The 9,485-nt window shown below is 40.9% G+C and overlaps 1 protein-coding gene across 1 annotated transcript in view; it reads right to left on the reverse strand.

The window, feature by feature from the left end:
• The window catches only part of ENKUR (enkurin, TRPC channel interacting protein), a 30,465-nt gene extending 21,432 nt beyond the window's left edge, over positions 1 to 9,033 (reverse strand). Inside the window, exon 1 of the mRNA XM_069086100.1 lies at positions 8,712 to 9,033. Within this exon, the coding sequence (XP_068942201.1) occupies positions 8,712 to 8,791 (80 nt within the window). The 5' untranslated portion in view covers positions 8,792 to 9,033. The remainder of the gene's footprint in view (positions 1 to 8,711) is intronic.
• Positions 9,034 to 9,485: the final 452 nt, after the last annotated feature.

Here is a 9,485-nt window from a genome sequence, read left to right on the forward strand (position 1 = left end):
CTTGGGTATGTAATTCAGTTCCATCTATCTATTTCTCTATTTTTTGCTCAGTTCCATAGAGTTCTATTGATAAATTTTTATAATTATAATTTTGTAATGTTTTAAAATATAATTTAAAATATGGGAGTACAAGACCATTTTCTGATTCTCATCAGCACTGGTTGCTGAAGTAAAAATGATGAAAATCTTGGGGGTAAATAACTACCACTCCATTGAAAATTAATAGGAGAGGAAAGAGGAAAGCCAGGGACAAGTCTCCCTTTGTGCCCTAGATTTTTGGAAGACAAACTTAAAAGGGTTCAAGGAAAAGAGAGGTAGGATTTCATGGCCTAAAATTCTACAGGGAATGTCAACATAGGAGAGATGGACAGCTTTCAGAAATGACATTTTGAAGCTACAAAGACAAATAATGCATCTAGAAGGGAGAAAGTCTAGTTGTCTAAAGGGAATAATGTGAATGTACAAGTATTTTATTGATCACTTTTGCTTTAGAAAGACACACACTTCTCTTGACTTACAAGCAAGGGAGGACAGGCAAAAGAGAATGAATGACCAAGTGTGGAATGATCCTGGATAGCTCCAGGACTATTAAACCTTAGAATGAGCTGAAGCTAGTAGAGAATGCTAAGAATTACAGAAAGCAGGGTAATTTTAAAAAAGCTATTTTGGGGAAAGGAAGAGGCTTGAAAGAGAGACTGCTATTTGGGGTTAGTGTTGGAATGATGCTGATATTGGAGAAGAGGAAGAATTACTAGGCTTTTTTAATTTTAATTTTTTTCTTGCTGCCAAGGAGAATTATTTTTAGACTGGAAAGAACAAACATAGCTAATAAGGAGTTAAAACTCAAGGTAAACAGGGAGATAGTAAAAAAAAAAAACAAACACACAACCAAAACAAAACAGTACCTAACAGCCATTGACAAATCTGGTTGGTAGCTCTGCCTCGTATCTGTTCCTACTTTCACCGACTGGGCTGCCCAGGACATTTTTCTGAAGTGTGGATGTGACCATGTTGCTCCTCAGCTCCCTATTATTACCTCTAGGATCAAATATAAATTCTTTGTTTGGCATTTAAAAGTGGCCCCTTTCTACCTTCCCAGCCTTCTGGTCTACTCCCTTCTATTAACTGATCCAGCCCTGCTGACCTCCTTAAAGTTCAACACCTCTTTCCCCTCCTCCTCCATTCTCTGGGCTGTTGCCTGCAATGCTTTGTCCTCTCACCTCAGTCTTTTATTTACTTCAAAACTCAATGGAAGTCCATCTTCCTCTCTTGCCCTTTCTCAGGCACTTCCCTTGCTGGTAATCAATGCTTCTCAGATTGCCCTCCATCTACTCCATGTCTTTTATTTACATTGTGTTTATGCACAACTCCACTCTGTTTCTCTATGTGTCATCTCCCCTAGGAGGGCAGGGGCTAGTTTTGCCTTTCTTTGTAGCATTTAGTAAGGTTTAGAGAATACTTGATTGACTAGCTAATCATGGGAAGAGAGCAGATGTAAGGATTTGTGAAATCTTTTGCATTTGTCTGTGTGGGTAGTAACCTTCGAAGGTTCAGACCAGCATGGTGACGATGGCAACAAGATGGTAGAGAGAGCATAGAATTCATAGGACTCAACTGATTGTTCAAAAGAAGTGAGGGAGAGGGAAGAATCAAAGACTACCCCAAGGTGACGCAGGTGGCAGACACAGGTGAAGAACAATGCCAAAGATAGCAGGAAGAGGAGACTTACAGGGAAAATAATGAATTTGGTCTGGGACATGATGATTTATAGGTACCAGAGAAATATCTAAGTGGACATGTAAGAAGTCCATAGCCTGGAGGGAAGATCTGAACTGGTGATAAAGTGATAAATTAACATTTATACAGCATCTATTATGTGCTCTGGAAGGGGGGGGGGTGCTAGCATTATCCCTATTTTACAGATGAGGAAACCGAGGCAAACAGAGGATACGTGATTTGCCCAGGGTCACACAGCTAGTGTTTGAGGTAGGATTTGAACTCACTGCAGGGTCACCACTCTAGCCACTGTGCCACCCAGATGCTGCCATGGGGGTACTGCATAAAGTTGGCAGTTGACATCACAGGAGATATCCATGAGAAAGAGAATTTATAGAAGAAACGGGTCTTCTTTAAACAGATAAAGGAATCCAAGGTAGACAGAAGCTAAGTGATCTGCCCAACACTAGTAAGTGTTTGAAGTTGAACTCAGAACTTTCTGACATCAGGTGCAGGGACCTCTATATCACCTAGAGTGTTATGGGATAGGATGGCAACCGGATGGGGGCAGAAGAGCCAAAGCAAGATTTTTTATTATTAGGGAATGCTGAGTGTGCTTTCAGGTAGTTGGGAAGAAGTCGGTAAAGAACATAAGATTGAAGATGAATGATTAAAAAGATGACTCCTTAAGCACAGACGAAGGGAAAATAATTAAGGACACAGGTAGGAGTTGGGTCTAGCAAGGAGTAGGAATACCTTTTGAGACAGGAAGGAAAGACTAGAGAATAAATACAATGAGAAATTTTAAGGACTAGGGAAAAGGACTTCTTGTCCAGTTGTTTTGGTCATGTTCAATTCTTCATGACCCCATTTGTGGTTTTCTTGGGAAAAATACGTTTTCCTTTTTCAGCTCATTTTACAGATGAAGAAATTGAGGCAAATAGGGTGAAGTGTCTGAGGCCAGATTTGAACTCAGGATGATGAGTCTTCCTGACCTCAGGCTTGGCATTCTATCCAGGTAAGTAGTTGGGTAAAATGCTATAGGTATAGGGCCTGGGTATAGACTTGGGGAGTTAGAAAAGTAAATAATATATGTTAATTCAAATTTTACAAAGAACTTTCTATATAACAACTCTGAGGTGGGTCATATAAATATTATCATGTCCATCTCACAAAAGAAGAAACCAAAACTTCAATGAGTTAAGTAACTTGCTCATCATTATTATATAGTACTTGCCCCTTCAAACCTTTCAAAAAGGTGTGAAACTCACAGTGGAGAATGAAATAATTTGAAAAGCAGATTTCTGATGGAACCTAGGGACCTTTGCTTGGTCCAATGCTGTTTGACATTCTTATAAGACTTGGACAAAGGTATTAAATGGAATACTTAATAAATTTGCAGGTGACAGAGAGCTAGGAGGGACAGGTAACACAAAATGTCAAGATAAAAAAAGATCCTGAATCTCACACGTTGGACTGAATGAAATAAGACAAAATATAACAGGGACAAATGGTTATAAAAACTTATACTTCAGGCAGGTTTATTAGACATTAAGGTCACCTGGAAAACACCTGGTGATTTCAGTGGCCTTCAAGCTCAATGTGAGTCAACAATGTGATATGGAAACCTAAAAAGCTAATGTGATTTTGTATAATATTAAAAGAGGCAGAGTCCAGGGCAACACATGTAAGAAACACAGAATTGGAGAGCTAGAAAGGACTGCAGTAGCCATCTAGTATGACCCACATACCAAAGGAATCCCCACCAGAACACACCTGACAGGTGGTTGTCTGGCCTCCTCTTGAGGACCCTTAAGCAGGGGTAGCCCATAACCTCCCCGGGTAGGTCATTCTACTTTTGGACATTTCTAATTCTTGGGAAAATTTTCCCAATATCAAGTCCAAATTATTCTGTTTTTTCCGCCAGTCTCCACCTAGTACTCTGGTTCTGCTTTGTAAGGCCAAACTCAACAAGGTAACATTTTCAAATACTTGAAGAGAGCTACCATGTTCTCTCCAAGTCTTCTTCAGGGCCTTCACTATCCTGGTTTGCCCTTCTCTGCATACTCTCCAGCTTATCAATGACTTTCTTAAACTGTGGTGCCCATAACTGGACACAATACTCCAGAGGAAGTCTGATGAGGGCAGTGTACAGTGGAACCATCACCTCTCTATGCCTAGAAGCTATGACCCTTTTTACTACAGGCTGAGATTATTTTAATTTTTTGTTTTGCTGCCAAAATCATACTGAACTTTTAGCCCACCAAAACTTCCAGATCTTTTTCTGCTATCCTACCATGCCAGCTACAAATCTTATTTTTGTGAAGGTGATTTTTTTGTACCCAAGAGCAAGACTTTACGTAATATAGAGAACTAGCCAATGGTGGGAGGTGGAGTGGGGTAGTCTTATGAGTTTGTACATACATTCCACCAACTATTTTAAGTCCAAGTGACCATATGGAAACTTTTGAGACCCAGTTTCCAGTCATGGCAACTCAGGATTTTGTACTGTGTGATGATGACAAGTTTTGTGATTGGTTCTGAAACTGGAAGAACCAGTGACTCAGGAGCTGCTGACCCGAACTGAATGTGTATCCAAAAGTTCCAATCCACACATTTCTTAGTCCTTTTCCTTCTTAGAGGTTGAAAGTGATGGGGCGGCTAGGTGGTGCAGTGAATAGAACACTGGCCCTGGAGTTGGGAGGACCTGAGTTCAAATCTGGCCTCAGACACTTAACACAAAAACTAGCCGTGTGACTTTGGGCAAGTCACTTAACCTCAATTGCCCTCCAAAAAAAAGCAAAGGAAAAAAAAGGAAAGTGAGGCAGACTCCTTTGAGCTGGTCCTAAGAGTTGGGTGGAGGAAGGGTTTTAGCTCCTCCCACCTGGGTCAGACGTGAGTACATCTTTCTATCTGATGTTTGTTCTTTCCTCATCTTAGGCCAATGGATGAAGTAGCTGTATCTAGGCAGCAACTACACAATAGTTATCAAGGAAAGCAGCAGGGAAGGAGAAGGGAGCAGTCTATGGGTGTAAACGGTGGTTCAGGACATTGCAAATTGTAATAGAGAACCGGTCACTCTCTTTTCTCTCTCAGAGAGAAGTCAAGGCAGCTGATAAGCTTCTCTGACTAAGTCACAGGAGTTTGGATATTGTCTTTAGGGGGTATGTGGAAGCTTCGCACTAAACCTGGACTGCTCAGCACCATGCCCATGGGTCACAGCCTCTTTTAGCCCAGCACCAACTGCAGACTCTTCTCCTAATCTTTATAAGGGAAGCCCAGAGGAATACAAAACAGTGGCCAAGAAGTGCTAAATTCTGGAATAGGTCCAGAGATGATGGCAATAAAAATGGGAAAAATGGGTTTTGAATGAGGAAATGTTATTGGAGGATGTTGGTAGAGGTGTGAACTGGAAATGAAGGAGGAAAGCAAGCATCCTTACTTCTGTCCTTGAGGACCAAGTTGCGTGAAAGGAATGCTACCAATGGAAAAGGCTGGGAGAGGTATGATATCATAGGGTGCCTAAGGAATTACGAGTTAGAAGGTACCTTACATATTACCTAGTTTAAACACTATCAGTTTTGGGTGTCCTTAGGGGGAAATCCATTTTTCATTAAAAGTCAAGAAAGTAGGAAAAAAATCTGAGAATATAGGGCAAGTGTGTTGAAAATAGAATAGATGTCCCAACGGACAAAGTGTCCCAAAGACAATGTGGAATTGGGTTGCGGAGGGAAACATCTTGAATTCAAGGTAGTGAGACTAGTTGTCTGAGATTGGAGAAATGATATGGAGTGACACCTTAGCAGCAGGTACTTACAAAATTAACCAGAGGAAGCTGGTACCAGGCAAAAAGCAAATAGATTAAATTCTAGCTCTGCCATTTACTATCTCTGTGGCCTCAGGCAAGTAACTTTACCTCTTTGGGTCTCTGTTTCCTGTATAAAATGAGGTTGGATTAGATGTCATCCTTTCCAGCTCTAAATCTGTAATTCTCTGTTCATAGATACGTGCCTAAATTATAAAAAGAAAGTGGGATGCTAGTTTTTCTTTTTAAAGGATCTGGCTGCCAACACTGACTCTTACTCTCTGTTCTGAAATGCATTTCTGATGCCTGGTATGGTGTCATGATAAATGTCTTTTATGACTACTTCCAAGGAACTGATGAGAAGATTCATCAGGGCAGGGTTAAAAACAGAACCTGTTAACACTTGACCCCCTAGAGCACTTCCTCCATGTTGGCTTTAATTAATTGCTCAACATTTTCTCTTGAATCCACATACCCATATTATTATTTAGCATACATTTTCAACTAGGAAAAAATATAATGAAAGACACAGGGCTTGCACTTCTCTGTTTTTGACTGTTCTTGTATTAGTTCATGCCACCTGCGGAAAATTTCTACCTTCTTCCCCAGTTATTGGATTTATGATCTCTATGCCATTTTATACTATAGTTTTCATGCATATTTCCTCTAAAAAATCGATTTCAAAGTCATAGATGGCAATGATCATATTTGTACTTCTTTATATGCTGAATGGCACCCAGGATATTATCTTCCATATCATAAGTACTCGATATTTGTTAATTAAGTAGTAGGTGCCTAATAAGTACTTAAGTTGGATCAAAGAGGTTGATCTTATTTTATGACTTGAAGATCTCTGGAAGAAATAAAATGAAAATTATTTAAAAAATGAAGGTATTGTAAAATTCAATTTATCCAGGCTCCAAACATGTTGAAAAGTTAACTAAGCATTCATTTGCTATGTTCTCCTTTTATGAAAAGTAATAATTCTATATATGGACTTATTTAAAAGAAAATCAATTTCTAGACTGTCTTGAAACCAGAACACATTCACCTTAATCTTCCATATATAATACATGAAGATCTTATACTTGAGTCTCTTCTGAGTCAAAGATTAACTTATTTTTATTGGAATTTTAACCAGTAGTACATTATTCAGGCAATGTAACATAGTAAAAATACTAGAATTAAGAGATTTGCAAGATAAGAATCCTTGTACTGCCACTAACTGTATGACTTTGGGAAAACTTTATGGATTTTGTCTGATGAGTTTCTTTATCTGTAAAAGGAGAGGAATGGCGTAAATGATCATACCATAGGATACCCTCAGGTAAAAATAAAATCTGATTCTAACTAGAATAAACTATGTTCCTCAACCATTTTGTAGAAGTGGGGATTTACTATGTAATAGTGATCATGCCTTTTAGGATGTTCATAATTAGAGTTGCTATTAAAACTATCTCCAGGACTTTGAGGCCTGGAATGGAAGCTACTAGAAGATACCAACCAGGAACTTACAACAGACCATATCCTGGGCTGGGGCAACTTTCAGGATCTGCTCAATTCAATAAATTAAAATTTAAAAAGTTGTCAGGATGAAATGTACCTTCTCCTCCCTCTCCCCCTCCCTTAATGGCAGAGAGACTAAGAACTTACATAGCACAAATACTATACATGGTTAGATGTAGTCCCTGTATTGTGTATTTTTGCTCTTTTTTTTCTTAGTCACAGGGGAAGGTTAATCAGGAAGGGGAGTGTGAAATGATGCAAAAGGCATGTAAATACAAAAATACAAAAGGCATGATTAAAAGTTTTTTTTTTTATAAAGGTTAAGGTACTCTGCTAAGGAGTTTGGAAAACTAAACATATTTCAGTTAAATCTTTCTAGAATTATACATTTACTAAAGATTACTTATTCAGCTTAGTAATTAGGGCCCATATTTAGGGTGAAAAAGACAAAATTTTGGAAAAAACTAGAACAAGGTAAAAGAGTCCTCTGGTTGCCTTTTTTCTTTCCACAGTGAAATGAATAAATGTTAAGCAGCTCCTACATTAGAGAAACTGAAGACATTTATTTCACCATTTACAAAGAATAGAGCACTCAAGTTCAGCAAAAACCTCAGCCACTGATTACATATCATCTTCAAGCATTTCAACTCAATTACTGCGGAAGAATTTTCACTTTTGCAATATGCTTGGAAAAAGTCAAGCATTTATTCATTATCCCCTTATACAGTGAGCCAGGCCCAAAATCCAATTTTAAGCTTCTTCTTCTATGAGGGAAAGTCAAGATCTGATTTTTTTCAGCCTCTACCTGAATAGACCGAGACAAAAAGGATGTATGTAGAATTGTAAAGGATAGTAAAGTTAGAAAAGCAGCTTACTTTGGGGGCAGCTAGGTGGCCCAGTGAATAGAGCACTGGCCCTGGAGTTAGGAGGACCTGAGTTCAAATCCGGCCTCATACACTTAACTAGCAATGTGACCTTGGGCAAGTCATTTAACCCCAACTGCCTTCCAAAGAGCAAAAAAGAAAAAAAAAAGCAGCTTACCCGACATACTAATTTGAAGTCTGAGATTTTAGTGCCTGAAAATGGGCATTTCACTGTGCTAAATAGTATAAATGCTGCTATCTGTGCTCCCAAATGTCAGAATGCATCAGCGAGATGTGTATATGCATATATGTATACATTGTGTGTATACACACATACATAGATACACAACACAGTGCATACATGCACACATATGCGTGTGTGTATGAATATATATCTATGTTCTTTCTGATGTAGCGCAGAGGCTTCTCCCTGTGCTCTCAAAGGTCAGAAGAATACATCATTGAGCCATATATGTATAGATGCAACGTACACATGCACATATATAGATACACAACGCATTGCATACATACACACATGCATGTGTGTATGAATACATATGCATGTTCTCTCTGACGTAGCACAGGGACTGCTCCCTGTGCTCTCAGGTCTCCAGACAACTCAGCATCACTGAGACAAGTCTGATACTTGCCCAGGTACACACAGTAACCAATATGTATCCGCACACATACACATGTTCTCTCTGATGAAGACAGGGCTGCACGTTTTATTTGTCCCACGGCGGCAGCCCGGCTGTTAGCTCCTGGAATCCCGGGGCTCCCCCCTCTCCCAGTTACTCACGCACCCTGGCTTACCCACATACCTAGAAGGTTTGGGAGGGATCTTCGGGTCGGAGGGGATGAGGTTATAAATGCTTTCAGGGGGAGGGCACAGGGAGTCCATTGCTCGCCCCCTCCCCTCTCCTCCACGTTTCTCTGCACTGACCCGCTTCTTTTTCTTCCTCCTCCTGACGCCCCTCAGTTTCTCCCCCGCCTCCTCTTCTCGCTCTCTGTCCCCTTCACCCCCTCTCCGCCCCCTCCGCCTTCCCGGGTGTCCTCGCTAGCTCCGGCTCCCGTAGCAGACGTCGCCCGGCCTCGGCTGCCTCCCTCCCCGGTTCCTATAGTTCTAGCTGTGGCCACACTCTCCTGGGGGCTCAGTGTTGTTGACCCGGTGGTTGCCGTGGGAACCGTTACCCGGTAACACAGAGGGGAAGGGGGAGCAAAGAAAGCGGGAGAGTTCTCTGCTCTCCCGCAGGACCTTCTCCCCCCAGGAGCGCCAAGATCCTCGAGGACTCTGGCGGGGAAGGGAGTGGGGGGAGACCCTCTCTACGTAACCGCATTCATCTTCGCAAAATTATATTTGTACATTTGGCTCTTTCCGGCTCCTCGGAGACGGAAAAGAGATGTCAAACCTATTCATGGAAAGGGGAGCCTGCACGCAGGCATAATGAGTGCTTATTAATATTAATTAGTCTCTGGCGCAGGCGCAGTGTAGAGTGTGAGGTAGTATGGGAGTAATGGAGTGAGAAGGAAGCCAGACGGAAAGGAGGGAGGGAGAGGCGTTGCCACGGAAGAGCCTAGGGGCCCAGATACTGAGG

This window comes from Petaurus breviceps, unplaced genomic scaffold, assembly GCF_028583685.1.
Source record: "Petaurus breviceps papuanus isolate PSGF00001 unplaced genomic scaffold, PetGlider_PUasm1.0 178, whole genome shotgun sequence".
Classification (NCBI taxonomy): domain Eukaryota; kingdom Metazoa; phylum Chordata; class Mammalia; order Diprotodontia; family Petauridae; genus Petaurus; species Petaurus breviceps.